We start from the raw sequence: 17,799 nt of genomic DNA, 5'->3' as shown, positions 1-17,799 counted from the left end.
TATTACCCATCTTGACTATTCTTCATTCTTCAAGAATCAATATAGATGTCACTATCTCTGCAGTGATGTTTCCATGCAAAATAGCTGCCCCTCAGACAATAATGGGCTTTCTTTCCCAATAAGAGTCAAGGAAGGCTTAAATGTAGAGAGAGATGGTTATCTATGTTTTTTTTTCAATTGGAATATAGTTGATTTACAATATTGTTGTGTTAATTTCTGCCATACAGATACATATATCCCCTCTATGTCACCACAGGGCATTGCATACATGCTATACAGTATGTTCTCATTAGTTATCTATTTTATACCCAGTAGTGCATATACGTCTACAAAGTCATCCTGCTAAGACCATCCCTTCATTACTCTTCTTCTCAACTATTCTTACATGTTTGTTTTTCCAAACACATCATCAAATTATATTGTGTGGTTAAAAAAATATTGTTTTTACTAATTTTGGGAGAGCAACCCTAAATCTTAAAACAACTCCAGGGAATACCACTTTTCTAAAAAGTGGCTATTTTTCTCCAAAAACAGAGTCTGTATTTCTAATTGTCTAATAGAAATGCCCCTCGATGGAACTTTTATCATATTACATCACAATGGGATTTTTGGAAAGATGAAATAATATATGCAAAGTACCTGGTTCATTGACCAGCAAGAACCCTGAGAAACCAATTAGTTACAAGAGTGTCAATCTATCTCCCAAATATTTTTCAATTCTATTGTTTCCTTTTAATAGTCTAGAAATGTATTATAGTAAATGTATTATAGTAATGTATTATAGTAAATAATATGGCAAAATACACAAAGGTGTGTGTACAAAGATCTTTATCACTACATTATTTGTAATAGAAAACATGAAGGGAAATGTTCCATGATGGGGAAGCAATTGAAGATGTTACGGCAGGTTCACCAGTACCATTTTTCTAGATTCCATATATGAGTTAATATAAGATACCTATTTTTCTCTTTCAAGTGAACATTTCAACTGAACATTTGTGTACTTACTTCATTCTGTATGGTGGCTATAGGTTCATCCACCTCCCCAGAACTGATTCAAATTGATTCTTTTTTTATGGCTGAGTAATATTCCATTGCCTGGAGAATATCATGGACAGAAGAGCCTGGTGGGCTGCAATCCATGGGGTCACAAAGAGCCAGGCACGACTGGGTGACTAACACTTACTTACTTACTAATATTCCATTGCATATATATACCACATCTTCTTTATCCATTCATCTGTCAATGGACATCTAGGTTGCTTTCAAATGGAGACATGGATGTACAGAATGGATTTGTGGAAACAGTTGGGGAGGGAGAGAGTGGGATAAATGGAGAAAGTAGCATTAACATAAATAAACTATCATGTGTAAATGGCTAGCTGGTGAGAAGTTGCTGTATAACACAGGGAAACCAGTCTGGCATACTGTGATGACTTAGAGGAATAAGATGGTATGGGGGAAGGGAAAGCAGGCTCAATAGGGAGGGAATATATGTATAATTATGGCTGATACATGTTGTTGTATGGCAGAAAGCAACACAATATTGTAAAAAAAAATTTTAAATAAAGGTAAATAAAAAGGTGTTATAACAGGAAGTTTCTGTTTCTGGAAGTAGGATGAATTTGTTACTTAGATCCCTCTGCTTACAACAAATAAAAGTGTTGGATGGAAATGTAAAGGCATCAATGAAATAGCAAATGAGTCAGAAATTCTCAAAGGCTAAAAAGTAAATAAATGCTGCACCAAAACTTTCCCGAGAAGTAAGCAGATCCCCGAAGCTGGCTGTTGCCCTGAATCATTTTATGAACTGACTGAATGTAAACTTCATCTTCTATAGCTTTTATGGGTATTGGGAGCAGACAGGAAGCCCTAGTTCCTTCTCAAGATGAGAAGTTTAATAGGATTCTCCTCTTACATGGAGGGAGCCCCAAAGGATTTTAACCTCATTTTAAATGTGAACTGGAAGTAAATCCATCCCACTTTCAGGAACTGCATGAAAATTATCAGTCTGGAAATGGCCCTAAATGGAAGGGGGGAAAGCCTTTCTGATTTGCTGGGGAATAATAATTACCAGATGGCCCTCACAAGAGTTGGCAACCCTAATTCATACCACATGGATGTCTTTAAAAACCTCTAGATGAGAATTTAGTTTAAAATGGTTCCAGGTTAGTAGTGTCCCAACCACCTGGTGGAAGCAAATTCGAATCTTCTCTGGGGAAAGGAACAAGCTTTGACTTAAGTCACTGAGAGTCCTGCAGAAAAAGTGACAGATTTTATGAGATTTCAGAGAAAAAAGTAAAAATAAATTTTTGTCTAATGTAAAACACACATTGGAACAAGACACCATGAGAGGGAACCAAAGTAGCAATACACATCAAAATCAGACCTACAAAGACTTCAAATGGTGGAAATATCAGATGCAAAATTAAAAATAAATATATTTAATATTTTGAAGAAATAAAAGAAGTGCCTGAAAATTTTAAGGAGAGAGAAACTATGAAAATTTCTGAGCAGATCTGAAAAAGAACTAAGATAGTTAAAAATAAAATTAATAATATTAAAAAATAAGTAAAAAGTTTAAACAGTAGGTTGGATGACACTGATGGGGAAGATCAAAGAAATGAAATATGGATCAGAAAATATACTACCCAGATGGCAACAAAAAGAGGTGAAAAATATGAAAAAGAGATTAAGAAATATTAAGACATAGTGAGAAAGCATAACATCTAATCCAAGTTCCAGAAAGAGGGACTAGAAATCACTGGAAGAGACACGTTGCATGTGATAATGTCTGAAATTTTCAGTCCTGATGAAAGATATCAACCCACAGATCAATGAAACCCAATGAATCTCAAATAAGATGAACAGAGAGAAATGCACACTTAGTAGTTCCTAGTGAAACTACTGAGCATCAAAATATACTAAAGGTTTCTCTGGAGAGAAAAGACAATCTTTGAGCAAGCAACAATTAAACTTAAAACTCACATTTCAACTGCAATTATTTATGTCCAATGACAGTGAAATAATTAATTCACTGTGTCAAGAGAAAATAACCATCAACATAAAATTGTACACCAGGTAAAATACCTTTAAAGAATGAGTAAAGTAAAAGTCTTCTATAGAAAATCTGAGGAAATTTGCCACCAGCATATTTTCACTAAAGAAAATCCCCCAAAAAAATGTTTTAGGGGGAAGCAAAGTGATCCCAGATTGAAAGTCTATAGTACAAAGAATGGTGATAATAGGAAAGAGTAAATATTTGGGTAAATTTAAACAAAAACATGACTTTGAAATAATTATAATACCTGTGGCTTTATAAATTAAAATAGAGCAAATCGCCTGAAAACAATATAAGCCAGGAAAGAGTGCTTTTGGAATGAAAATGTTCAATGACTTTTGTATTGTTCAGAAAGTAGGGCAATTAGCCAATAAGAGGAAATATAAAACATAAAGATCAGAAACGAGGAAAAACCATCCTCATTTGCAGACAACATGATTGTCTATGCTGAAAATCCCTAGTCATCTATAAAAATAATTCCTCGAAATATAATGAGTTCAGCACTTCACAGGATACAAAATAAACATACAAAAATCAATAGCATTTCTATCTACTAGCAATGAACATGTGGACACCAAAATTAAAATGCATACCCACTGCAATCACTCAAAAATAAATACTTTAGGTATAAATGCAACAAAATATGTATAGGACTTGTATGTTGCAAACCTCAAAACACTAATGAAATAAATAATAAAGTGAAAAAGTGAAAGTGAAAGTGTTAGTCACTCAGTCATGTCCAACTCTTTGCAACCACAGGGACTGGGGCCCGCCAGCCTCCTCTATCCGTAGGATTTCCCAGGCAAGAATACAGGAGTGGGTTGCCATTTCCTTATCCAGGGGATCTTCCCAACCCAAGGATCGAACCCATGACTCCTGCCTCATCTCCTGCATTGTAGGCAGATTCTTTAGCACTGAGCTACTCTACTTAAGGCACTGTGATGACCTAAATGGGAAGGAATCCAAAAGAGAATAAATACATGTATATACATAACTGATTCACTTTGCTGTATAGCAGGAACCTAACACAACATTGTAAAGCAACTATACTCCAATAAAAAAAATTTTTTTTAAGTAGAACTGCAATTTCCAGTTCTGAGACACAATAGGGTCAACTCACTTTCCTCCTCCCTTAGAAATACAACTAAATACCCTGAGAACTATTCAACAGATAATAAAAAGATTCTGAATGCCAGCAAGAAGAAGCTAACTGGCAAGAGACCCCAGCACTTACTGAATGATAATAATATGAATTCTTTGTGCTATCTCATTAAGTACTACAAACCCAGGGGAGAAGAATATTCCAGTATTCTTGCCTAGAAAAACCCATGGACAGAGGAGCCTGGCGGGCTGCAGTTCCTGGGGTTACATAGAGGCAGACATGACTGAGTGACTGAATGACTATACACCCAGACCAAGTGCTGGAGACCTGCAACCCAGCATGGCCAGCAGGCAGACAAGAAACAAGGAAACAAACAACAGTGCTCTCTCTGGTCTTTCAAAAGACCAGGAAATGGGAAACATCAATACCAGCACCTAGCAAAATCCCCAGCCCCTGCCCTACAACCAGGCAACTATCAGGAGGTGTGACCTGCCTGCTGTGGCAGGTGTCCCAGCCCCGGTCCTACAGCTCCAGCATCACGGGCAGGTGGTCTGATCTACCTGCAGCAGTGACAGCAGCCAAGCCCCAGGCTGACCCAGTCCCCATTCTATTACTGGGCACAAGCAGGAGTCAATCTATCTACTGGGGCAGGATCAGCTGCGTGTTTCATTTTCTGCAGTCCACCTGGTGGCCAAAGAGATCCAGGCCCAGCAGCTTCTGCACATCCCCACCCTCAGTGGCAGATGGTCACCAGTGACACCAGGCAGGCCAGAGAGGTAGAGCTGCAGGGAGTAAAGGAGAAATCTAGCTGTGCCAGAAAAATGAAGCAGACCAGAATAGCATTGCAAGGGCTCTGAAAACTAAAATGTCATTACTACAAAAGCCCACAAGAGCAGTACAGAACTATATGCTAAACGAGCAGATTTAACCAGATCAAGAGACCCCCTCCCAACATAATCATGAAAATGTCCAAGATACAATCAAAAGTCATTTCTAACATCAAGAACCAGGAAAGACATGATTTGAATAAGAAAAGACAATCACCAATGCCAGTACCAAGATGAATCAAACGTCAGAATTACTTGATGAGGATTATAAAGCAGTCATTGTAAAAATGCTTCAACCATCATTGACAAATTCTCTTGATACCAAAGAAAAACTGAGAGACATCAACCAAGAACTAGAATTTTTTTTAAGAAACAAATGGAGGTTAGAGAACTGAATATAAGAAACTCAAAAAAATTAGATACCTCATAATTAAACTTCTGCAAACCTGAAGACAAAGAAAGAAGTTCTTTAAAAAAAGGGAGAGAGAAATGATACACTATTTCCTCCCCCCAAAAAGACCAAGTCAAAAGACAGGTTTCACATCCGAAAACATGGAAAGTAACAGGAAAGGAAACAATATTTTTCAAGAACAGAAAAATTTCCTGCCAACTAAAAATCCCATATTCATCGAGATGAAAGACCCTTCAGAAATGAAGGGAAAATAAAGATATTCTCAGAGGTAGGAAAAACTAAAAGAATGTGTGGCCAGAAGATGTACCCTTAAAGAATGGTTCAGAGAAGCTATCCAAATAAAAAGAAAATAATAAAACAGCTGAAAACTTCAGAAAGGAAAGAACAGCAGAAGGGTAAAAGGGTTAGTCGCTCAGTCATGTTCAACACTTTGTGACCCCATGGACTCATGCAGGAGTTCACCAGGCTCCTCTGTCCATGGAATTCTCCAAGCAAGAATACTGGAGTGGGTTGCCATTCCCTTCTCCAGGGGATCTTCCCAACCCTGGGATCGAACCTGGGTCTCCTGCATTGCAGGCAGATTCTTTACTGTTTGAGCCACCAGGGAAGCCAAGGAGTAAACATAATAGATTAGTTTTTCTCTTCATGAGTCTCTTTAACCATATTTTATGGTTGAAGCAAAAGTTATAACGTCACCTGATGAGGTATTCAATGGATGTAGAGGAAATATTTAAGACAAGGGAGAGTAAAGGGCTATAAATGAAGTCAGTTTTCTACACTTCACTCAAAATAGGAAAATGTTTTTATCAATATGGTAATACCCAATACATATACAATTTGATAATATAGCAACCACAGTGAAAATTATAGAGATATACTGAAGAATTTTATAAATAAATCAAAATGGAACCCTGAAAAATGTGCAAGTAATCCACAGGAGGGCAAAAGAAAAGCAACGAAGGAACAAGAAATAGAGTGAACAAACAGAAAACAAATACAGTAAGTCCTTTACATTCAAATGAGTTCCATTCTGAGAGCGTGTTCATAGGTACGATTTGCTCATGAGTTCAGCAAAGTTAGCCTAGGTACCCAACTAACACAGTTGGCTATATAGTACTGTACTGTAATAGGTTTATAATGCTTTTCACCCAAATAATACACTCAAAAACAAAACAAAAAATAAACCATTTAAAATCTTACAGTATAGTATCTTGAGAAGTACAGGAATACAGTACAACAGCAGGCACACAGGGGCTGGCATCGAGTGAACAGGCAAGAAGAGTTACTGACTGGAGGAGCGAGAGGAGGTGGGAGATGGTCGAGCTGAAGGGTCTTCAGCAGTAGGAGGAAGAGGGCAAGCTGAGATGTCCTTCACACCTGATGTTGATGACAAAGGTTCTGGTAACTTGTTGGATTAAATTCTATTACCCTCTTGCTTCCAGGCATCCTGGGCTTGAAATAAAGATCCTGCACTACTGTTCTCTATATAGTCAGTCAGTCAGTTGCTCAGCAGTGTCCGACTCTTTGCGACCCCATGGACTGCAGCACGCCAGGCTTCCCTGTCCATCACCAACTCCCAGAGTTTACTCAAACTCATGTCCATTGAGTCGGTGATGCCATCCACACAGTACTGTACAGTAAAATTGCACACAAGCACAACCACTTGTAGAGGATGCACACAATGACAGTGTATGCCAGACGCATGAACTAACTTGTGCAATGGGACATGAGCATGTACGTTTGCATCTTTGAAAGTTCCCAAGTTGAAGGTTTGTATGTGAAAGGGGACAGTAAAGTGACTTACTGTGATAAAGCGGCAGACTTAAGGCCTAACATCTTTACCACTGAGCCATCTGGGAATCCCAGTAATCAGGGGGCTGGATACAAAGAACAAGGAGAAGCTTTAGGTGGTTTGAAATGTACATACGAAGAGCCACAGTGAAAACAGAGTAGGAGGGCTTCCCTGGTGGTCCGGTAGTTAAGACTTTGCCTTCCAAGGCAGGGCATGTGGGTTTGATCCCTGGTTAGGTTTCATCCCTGGTTGGGGAGAAGAAGAGGACGACAGAGGATGAGGTGGTTGGATGGCATCACTGACTCAATGGACATGAGTCTGAGCAAGCTCCAGGAGTTGGTGATGGACAGGCAAGCCTGGCTTGCTGCAGTCCATGGTGTCGCAGAGTTGGACACAATTGAGTGACAGAACTGACTGGTGAGCTATGATCCTACCTGGCCCATGGCCAACAAAACAAAACAAAACATAAAACAAAAGCAATGTTGTAATGAATTCAATAAAGACTTTTAAAAAATGGTCCATATTTTTTTAAAAAATCTTAAAAAAAGAAAAGAAAGAACACAGAGTAGGAAAGGTAGATGGTTTGTTTACTGCTACTTCACAATACCCCTTCTTCTCTCGCTTTTCTTTCCACCAACCCCCTTTCCCCTAATCAAATGCTGTCCTGTCAGAACTAACGAAACTCAAAAGACCAGCTTCCAGGCAAATAGCTCCAGATGTCTTTGACAACAGAAACAGCGACCAGAAATCACGTGAAGTTTTGGAAGCGGCAAGTGCCCCAAATTGTACCTGTGGGCCGCCCCTCCCGCTTCCTGCACGTGGACCACCTAGGCTCCCTCCCCATTCTCCCCCCACACTGGGGATGCGGCTGGCTCTGTGGGAGTCCTGGAACCCCAACCATCCCTCCCAAGGGCTGCTCTCAGTCTCCACAAGCTGCTCTTCTGTGGCAGGAAGGGGCAGGCGGCCAAAGGATTGGGTTTCCCACTTGCCAAGGAAGCCTGGGCCTCAAAGCCACAGGCTGAGCGGGCTCGCAGGCAGCTAAATGAGGGGACCCGTCTGCTCCCAGAGGGCCCTGACTGCCCTCTCTCCACCCAACAGCACATGCCAGAGACTGAGACGGCTGCTCCGACCTCAGTGCCTCCTGAGTCACTCTGCGCAAGTGATGACTTGCCCTAACCAGTAATTTGAATTCATAAAGAGAAGCAGGGTCTTCCACAAAATGAAGGCTGTTCCCATGTGGATCAAAGCATCCTGAGTCCTCTTAGGAAGGCGGCCCCAAAGGGAGGACCTGCCCCAGGTCTGGTCTCATCTGCTGCCACCCTGTTCCCAGAAGGAGTGTCCAGTGACTCCAGACCCCAACCAGTGGGAATGCCAAAAGCAATGTCCAATGTAAACCCATGGGTTGGCCCCCCCCCCAAAAAAAAAAAATGCAAGCTCAGGCTATGTCAATAGAAGCTCGACGTCAAGGGTGGCCTCATTATGTTCATTTATGCAACCGTTCTTTCCACAATATTTATACAGTCACTAGCATGTGCCAGTACCCAATCTCATCCAGTGCCATGAAGAGCGCCAGCTCTCAGATGGATAAAGACTGCTTCAGGCCTCTTTGGTGATCTGCTAATACTTAGCTGGAGAGAAACTGAGAAACAAATGAGATGGGAGGGGTCAGACTGCATCCAGAGACCTTTGTGTCCCCAACCCCATAATCTCTCTCCCCTGGATCTATCTGATCAAGAGCAAAAAATACCAATCTGTGTAGAGTCTGAGGCTGGAGAGATGCCAGGGTGGTTACTTCCTAGATTAAAGAATTGTAGGTGTCCACGTGCTTGCAGGTAAGACTTCTTGTGGTACTGGGCAGTGCAGGGGGTAGAAGGAGAAAGAGGAGCATGGCTGGTGGCCAAGAGCCAGGGCCCCCACATCCTAGTGCAGAACACTGAGAAATCCAATAGCAGAGACTGCTTTGGTGGTCCAGTAGCTAAGACTCTGTGCTCTTAATGCAGGGGGCCTGGGTTCAATCCCTGGTCAGGGAACTAGATCCCCACATGCCATTACTATAAGACCCTGTGTGCCCCAACTAAGACCTGGAGCAGCCAAATAAAATGATATTTTAAAAAAGAGAGAGAGAGAGAAAGAAACCCAAGAACTCATTTGACCTTGGTTGTCCAAGTACTTGTGTTTGTCGAGGGAGAAGTCCACCATCACCCTAATACCAAAACCTGACAAAGATGCCACAAAAAAAGAAAACTACAGGCCAACATCACTGATGAACATAGATGCAAAGATCCTTAACAAAATTCTAGCAATCAGAATCCAACAACACATTAAAAAGATCATGAACCATGACAAAGTGGGCTTTACCCCAGGGATGCAAGCATTCTTCAATATCCACAAATCAATCAATGTAATATACAACATTAACAAATTGAAAAATAAAAGCCATATGATTATCTCAATAGATGCAAAGAAAGCCTTTGACAAAATTCAACATCCATTTATGATAAAAGCTCTCCAGAAAGCAGGAATAGAAGGAACATACCTCAACATAATAAAAGCTATATATGACAAACCCATAGCAAACATTATCCTCAGTGGTGAAAAATTGAAAGCATTTCCCCTAAAGTGAGGAACAAGACAAGGGTGCCCACTTTCATCACTACTATTCAACATAGTTTTGGAAGTTTTGGCCACAGCAATCAGAGCAGAAAAAGAAATAAAAGGAATCCAAATTGGAAAAGAAGAAGTAAAACTCTCACTGTTTGCAGATGACATGATCCTCTACATAGAAAACCCTAAAGACTCCACCAGAAAATTACTAGAGCTAATAATCAATGAATATAGTAAAGTTGCAGGATATAAAATCAACACACAGAAATCCCTTGCATTCCTATACACTAATAATGAAAAAATAGAAAGAGAAATTAAGGAAACAATCCCATTCACCATTGCAACAAAAAGAATAAAATACTTAGGAATATATCTACCTAAAGAAAGTAAAGACCTATATATAGAAAACTATAAAACACTGGTGAAAGAAATCAAAGAGGACACTAATAGCTGGAGAAATATACCATGTTCATGGATCAGAAGAATCAATATAGTGAAAATGAGTATACTACTCAAAGCAATCTATAGATTCAATGAATCCCTATCAAGCTACCAATGGTATTTTTCACAGAGCTAAAACAAATAATTTCACAATTTGTATGGAAATACAAAAAACCTCGAATAGCCAAAGCAATCTTGAGAAAGAAGAATGGAACTGGAGGAATCAACCTGCCTGACTTTAGGCTCTACTACAAAGCCACAGTCATCAAGACAGTATGGTACTGGCACAAAGACAGAAATATAGATCAATGGAACAAAATAGAAAGCCCAGAGATAAATCTGTGCACCTATGGACACCTTATCTTTGACAAAGGAGGCAAGAATATACAATGGATTAAAGTCAATCTCTTTAACAAGTGGTGCTCAGAAAACTGGTCAGCCACTTGTAAAAGAATGAAACTAGAACACTTTCTAACACCATACACAAAAATAAACACAAAATGGATTAAAGATCTAAACCTAAGACCAGAAACTATAAAACTCCTAGAGGAGAACATAGGCAAAACACTCTCTGACATAAATCACAGCAGGATCCTCTATGACCCACTTCCCAGAATATTGGAAATAAAAGCAAAAATATACAAATGGGACATAATTAAACTTAAAAGCTTCTGCACAACAAAGGAAACTATAAGCAAGGTGAAAAGACAGCCTTCAGAATGGGAGAAAATAATAGCAAATGAAGCAACTGACAAACAACTAATCTCAAAAACTTATCTCAAACAACTTATGCAGCTCAATTCCAGAAAAATAAATGACCCAATCAAAAAATGGTCCAAAGAACTAAATAGACATTTCTCCAAAGAAGACATACAGATGGCTAACAAACACATGAAAAGATGCTCAACATCACTCATTATCAGAGAAATGCAAATCAAAACCACAATGAGGTACCATTTCATGCCAGTCAGAATGGCTGCGATCCAAAAGTCTACAAGCAATAAATGCTGGAGAGGGTGTGGAGAAAAGGGAACCCTCTTACACTGTTGGTGGGAATGCAAACTAGTACAGCCACTGGGGAGAACAGTGTGGAGATTCCTTAAAAAACTGGAAATAGAACTGTCTTATGACCCAGCAATCCCACTGCTGGGCATACACACCAAGGAAACCAGAATTGAAAGAGACATGTGTACCCCAATGTTCATCGCAGCACTGTTTATAATAGCCAGGACATGGAAGCAACCTAGATGTCCATCAGCAGACAAATGAATAAGAAAGCTGTAGTACATATACACAATGGAATATTACTCAGCCATTAAAAAGAATACATTTGAATCAGTTCTAATGAGGTGGATAAAACTGGAGCCTATTATACAGAGTGAAGTAAGTCAGAAAGAAAAACACCAATACAATACACTAACGCATATATATGGAATTTAGAAAGATAGTAATGATAACCCTGTATGCGAGACAGCAAAAGAGACACAGATGTATAGAACAGTCTTTTGGACTCTGTGGGAGAGGGAAAGGGTGGGATGATTTGGGAGAATGGCATTGAAACGTGTATAATATCATATATGAAACGAATTCCCAGTCCAGGTTCGATGTATGATACTGGATGCTTGGGGCTGGTGCACTGGGATGGTCCAGAGGGATGGTACGGGGATGGAGGAGGGAGGGGGGTTCAGGATGGGGAACACGTGTATACCTGTGGCGGATTCATGTTGATGTATGGCAAAACCAATACAATATTGTAAAGTAATTAACCTCCAATTAAAATAAATAAATTTATATTAAAAATATTTTACCTTGATTTATAACTTTAATGTTTTTAATTTCAAAAAAATTTTTACTGGAGTATAGCTGTTTTACAATGTTGTGTCATTTTCTGCTGTACAACAAAGTGAATCAGCTATACATTCACATTTTGTTGTTCAGTTGCTAAGTTATGTCCGAATCTTTTGGATCCCATGGACTACAGCATGTCAGGCTCCTCTTCCTTCAATATCTCCAGGAGTTTGCTCAAATTCATGTCCATATGGATTTCCTTTTTTGGATTTCCTTTCCATTTAGGTCACCACAGAGCACTGAATAGTGCTTCCTGTGCTACACAGTAGGTTCTCATTAGTTAGTTACCTATTTTATACATAGTATCAGTAGTGTATATATGTCAATCCCAATCTCTCAATGCATTCCATATTCTACTTAAAGGGCATTAAAAAACACTCTTTCCATTTGGAAAAAGACAGTGAGTCTGGAGTAGCCAAGAAGACTGTGCATTCCTTCCTTTGAAAAGTCTAGGTTTATGAAAAGTTTGCACCATGTTTTATGTCCCTGGATATGTCCTAATGTGTCCTAGTTTATAATCCATGGGAACTTGAATAGAATTTGTATGCTACTGTTGTGTGAAAATTGTATAAATCTTAATTATGTTGAACTGGTTCAGGGTGATTTTCAGGTCTACCATATCCTTCTACTTTTCTGTATATTCATTCTATTAATTTTTCAGAGTTTGATACTGAAACCCCAACTGCTGCTGCTGCTAAGTCGCTTCAGTCATGTCCGACTCTGACCCCATAGACGGTAGCCCACCAGGCTCCCCCATCCCTGGGATTCTCCAGGCAAGACCACTGGAGTGGGTTGCCATTTCCTTCCCCAATGCATGAAAGTGAAAAGTGAAAGTGAAGTCACTCAGTCCTGTCTGACCCTTAGCGACCCCATGGACTGCAGCCTACCAGGCTCCTCCATCCATGGGATTTTCCAAGCAAGAGTACTGGAGTGGGTTGCCATTTCCTTCTCCGGAAACCCCAACTAAAAATCTTAATTTATCTACTTAAAAAAATAATTGCAATATATAGTAGGACTATGTGTAACTTTGCTCTGTACTTTCCAAGTCTCTTTTAAATGTGTTACCATACTTTCATAATTTAAAAAATAAGAAAGAGAGAACAAAAATGTTTTTAGTCCAAACTGAGATGTTATATAAGTAATATGCCTGGTTTCAAAAGACTTAGTACAAAGAAAGAGATGTAAAATACTTGGATAATTATTTGATAATAATTTTATATTAATGAAATAATGTTTTGGATATATTGGATGAAATAAAATATGTATTAAAGATTTTTTAAGAAAGTCCATAAAAAATAATAAAAAATAAAGTCTAGGTCTGATACATTGAGTTTCTATTTACTAGGTTGGGGAATCTGACTTTGAACACTCTTCCCCAGGGCTCTGGATGCTACCCTGAAGAAGAAGCCCCTTTGGACCCTCAATGCACAGTGCAGATCCAAATGTCTGCTTCAGATTCTACACGTCCCTGCCTAGCTCTGGCACATCCCTGGGCGTTGACTGACTTAGTCCTGGTCGTGCCAAACACAACACATCCAATAAGGCTTTTATTCCTTTTTTCAGTTGGCTATTTATCTAACTTCCTCTTTTTTAATTTTCATATTAGGCGTTTCTAGAAACAGGCATGATGTCATAGGGCCTCTTTCCAGACGTTGTTTTGAAATCAGTGTAACCATGGCATTGCTGGAGGCTGAGGAGTCCCCCTGGGCCAATGGAGTCACGCCTGGGTGCAAGGCAGGGTAGGAGCCAGGGCGGGGAGTAGTGAATCCCTGTGAGGAGGGACAGGGCGCGGGTGTTCCTGAGGACACAGAGGCTCCTCCAGGAAAGGATACTGGGACCAGCTGTCAACTTGTACCTTTCTGCCCTGGCACTTTTGACACAGGACGGTGGCTCAGATGTTAAAGAATCTGCCTGCAATGCAGGAGATGTGGGTTTGATCCCTGGGTCGGGAAGATCCCTTGGAGGAGGAAATGACAACTCACTCTAGTATCCTTTCCTGGAGAATCCCATGGACAGAGGAGTCTACATTTCATCCGGTTGCAAAAAGGTCTGACACAGCTTAGCGGCTAAACAACAACAATGTGCACTGCATGGTGGATTTTCTTGTGTAAATACTTATAACTGTATCCTCATAAAACTCATCTGAAGTATGTATCATTACTAAAAGTCTCCATCTCATAGATGAGCAAACGGACACACAAAAAGTTAAAGCAATTAGTAAGGACCTACTGTGTAGCACAGGGAACTCTTTCTCAATATTATGTAACAACCTAGATGGGAAAAGAATTTGGAAAAGAATAGATACATGTATAGGGGCTTCCCAGGTGGCACCTGTGGTAAAAGAGTTCACATGCCAATGCAGGTGACATGAGACACAGGTTTGATCCTTGAGTCATGAAGATCCCCTGGAGAAGGAAAGGGAAACCCACCCCAGTATTCTTGCCTAGAGAATCCTATGGACAGAGGACCCTGGCAGGCTCCAGTCCATAGGACTGCAAAGAGTAGGACACCAGTGAAGAGACTTAGCATGCAGATACATCTGTATGTGTAATCACTTTGCCGTAAACCTGCAGCAAACGTACTATCAATATCATAACACTGTTTATCAGCTATATGCTTAGTCGTTCAGTCATGTCCGACTCTTTGCAACCCCAAGGACTGAAGTCTGCCAGTCTGCTCTATCCGTGGTGATTCTCCAGGCATGAACACTGGAGTGGATTGCCATGCCCTCCTCCAGTTTATCAGCTATACTTCAATATAAATTAAAAAAAAAATTTTTTTAAAGGTAAAGTGAATTTTCCAGGAACACACAGTTTACTAATTGGGAAAGTTGGACTCAAACCCAAGCAATCAGACTAATGAGCCCACACCTCCAGCCCTTAGGCCGTACTTCATCCTCCTGCCCCTGAAATACAAATGCTGCTGTGATCTCCTTCTTCCCTGGAAAGGGTCAATGAGAAAGAACTGTGAAAACACCATCTAAACCAAAGTATTTAGTGCACATGTGACTCACAGAGAGACGAGAAGGTGAGGCTTGCCCCAGACCCCTTGCCAGTCTCTTGCCCTCTGCCCGTTCATCTGGCCTCCCCAGGTCTCCAGCATCCTGCCACTAGACAGGCTCCCAGAACATAGCTCCAGACATACCATTCTGTGCACGGAGCCCATGCATCAGCACTGGGGCCTCCTCATTGCTGCATCTCTGCTCATGCAGTTCCCTCCACCTGGGAGTCTCTCCCACCCACCCCCGCGTTGTCAAATCCTATGTCCTTCTGGTGGCATCTCACCTTTTACTGGTCATTTCTGCAGCTCTGAATATTTCCCATCTTAGAATACACCATCTTCCTTCCCTGGGGTTGGTCAAGGCAGAAATTGCAGTTAAACTTGCCACCTTTCATCCTCCCATGGACAAATGGTGCTAGCTGTGCCTTGAAAGTAAATACCTACCCTGACCATCCACAGTACCACTGCCATGACCCCCTCAGTAAAACCACATCACTTCTGGCTTGGGTTATGGTCGTAGTTCTGCTCACTGGCCTCCCTAGGCTCCACTCCCTGCTCGGGAGCCAGAGGGCTTGTTAAAATTATTGAGGTGGCTCAGTTGGTAAAGAATCCGCCTGCGAGAGACCACCTGCAATGCAGGAGATGCAGGTTTGATTGCAGGATTGGGACTATCCCCTGGAGAAGGAAACAGCAACCCACTCCAGTATTCTTGCCTGGGAAATTCCATGGACAAAGGAGCCTGGTGGGCTACAGTCCCTGGGGTCGCAAAGAACTGGATATGACTTAGCAATTAAACCACCAGCAGCCCTGCTCCATCTTCCCATGTTTCCCCATCCTTCTGAGGGTAAAGCTCCATGTCTGGTGGACACTGGCTCCCTGCCCGACTCCGTCCTCCCCACTCCCCTCTTCCCTGGATACCCTGTGCACACTCTCCTCTTCCTGTCTTTGCACATGCTGTTCCCTCTGCCTGGATGCTCTTCCCCCAGATGTTCCTATGACTCACTTCTCTGCTCTCTTCATTCAGGTCCTGAATGTCCCTTCTTTAGAGAAGCCTTCATGATCACCTTTTCCCTGCTCTTGTTCAGAATGCGAACTCGGTGCCTCCCTGACTTTGGACTAGGACGATGTGTTGACTTTCATTCATGGCCCCAGGAGCCACCGGGGACTCCTCCCACCCCACACACCCGGGCACACCTTCATGAAGAACATCCTCCTGCAGGCCTTGCCTCGATCGTTCCCAGCTGCCTGGAGCTGTGTGGCCTCAGAGGACAGTGTGAGGTCAGGAATGCTGCGGGGCACGGCCTCTGACGTGTCTGCCAGCTGCACAGATGAGTGGAAAATTCCCTCCTTGCCCTGGCCCAGGGAACTCTCGAAGGGGTCAGGGTATCTCTCGTCGGGGCTTGAGCTGTCATCGCTGGTCCGGGCGTTACAGAGGATCAGGGAGCGGGAGACTGACCGCAGCTTGGTGGATTTCCTGCTCTTTCCGGAACGGCTGTGCGGCTCCATCCTCAGGGAGGAGGGGAAGCTGCCCTTCTTCCTTTCCTGATCTCTGGCCCTCGGCTGATGAGTGGCGACTGGACTGGGTTTAGCCACCACTTCGTGGGTCCCTGGAGGAGAAAGGAAATAGGAAGAGGTGATGGGACTTGCTGCAGACAAGTGGAGCGAGACACAAGTCCTGGAACTGAGCCACGATGTCCGTGAAGCAGGACAGATGGAGAGATCATCATTCGATTGACTGGCCCTTCCAGGGTGCCGGCCACATGGAGGGATCAAGTGTTTACCACACCCTCCTGAAGCTCCAATACTTTGGCCACCCAATGTGAAGAGCTGAGTCATTTGAAAAGGCCCTGATCTGGAAAAGATTGGAGGCAGGAGGAGAAGGGGACAACAGAGGATGAGATGGTTGGATGGCATCACTGACTCAACCAACATGAGTTTGAGCAAGCTCTGGGAGACAGTGAAGGACAGGGAAGCCTGGCATGCTGCAGTCCATGAGGGTCGCAAAGAGTCAGACACGACTTAGCAACTGAACAACAACAATCACTCTGAGGCTCACAGAGCCCAGAGCTTCTCTTATCCAAACCCTCCTTCTACACACAGGGACACTGAGACACTGAGAGAAAGAGGTTCAAATGCAAAGCCACAAAGAGCATTCGCAGGACAGTCAGTGATCAGATCACGGATAGGAGTTTAGAGATCACAGAGACCTGTGAGACTTTTAAATGTAAAAGCCATTCTTCAGACAAGAGTGTATGGGGTACTCCAGCCTATAGTGCAGGACAGAGTGAGAAAAGGACTGGGCTGAACCTGCCAGTCCCCTTCTGCTACCCCTGGTCACTCCTGTAGCATCTCCAAGTAAACCTGGGGATTCAGAGCCCAGGCTGAAGATTGCTGATGTCTATGCCCTCAATTTCCAGATGCTGCTGCTGTTTAGTTACTCGGTCATGTCTAACTCTTTGGACCCCGTGAACTGTAGCCCACCAAGCTCCTCTGTCCATGGGATTCTCCAGACAAGAATACTGGCGTGGGTTGCCATTTCCTCCTCCAGGGGATATCCTGACCCAGGGGTCAAACCTGTGTCTCCTGCTTGGCAGGTGAATTCTTTACCACTGAGCTACCTGGGAAGCCCAATTCCCAGATAAAGAGTCTACAAGGAGGTTTGGGAGGCTCACATAATGTTAACCCACCAGGACTGTTTTGAGTATAAAAGAA

The 17,799-nt window shown here is 42.0% G+C and overlaps 1 protein-coding gene across 2 annotated transcripts in view; it reads right to left on the bottom strand.

The window, feature by feature from the left end:
* The window catches only part of IL16 (interleukin 16), an 82,011-nt gene extending 65,403 nt beyond the window's left edge, over window positions 1–16,608 (bottom strand). Inside the window, exon 1 of one of the 2 annotated variants that reach the window (XM_068991142.1) lies at window positions 16,282–16,608. In XM_068991142.1, the coding sequence (XP_068847243.1) occupies window positions 16,282–16,593 (312 nt within the window). In that variant the 5' untranslated portion in view covers window positions 16,594–16,608. The remainder of the gene's footprint in view (window positions 1–16,281) is intronic. The other variant, XM_068991140.1, reaches the window with a different exon arrangement.
* Between the last annotated feature and the right edge of the window lie 1,191 nt (window positions 16,609–17,799).

The sequence above is a fragment of the Capricornis sumatraensis genome, chromosome 19 (genome assembly GCF_032405125.1).
Source record: "Capricornis sumatraensis isolate serow.1 chromosome 19, serow.2, whole genome shotgun sequence".
NCBI classification, from domain to species: domain Eukaryota; kingdom Metazoa; phylum Chordata; class Mammalia; order Artiodactyla; family Bovidae; genus Capricornis; species Capricornis sumatraensis.
This window is presented reverse-complemented; position numbering and strand designations above follow the sequence as displayed.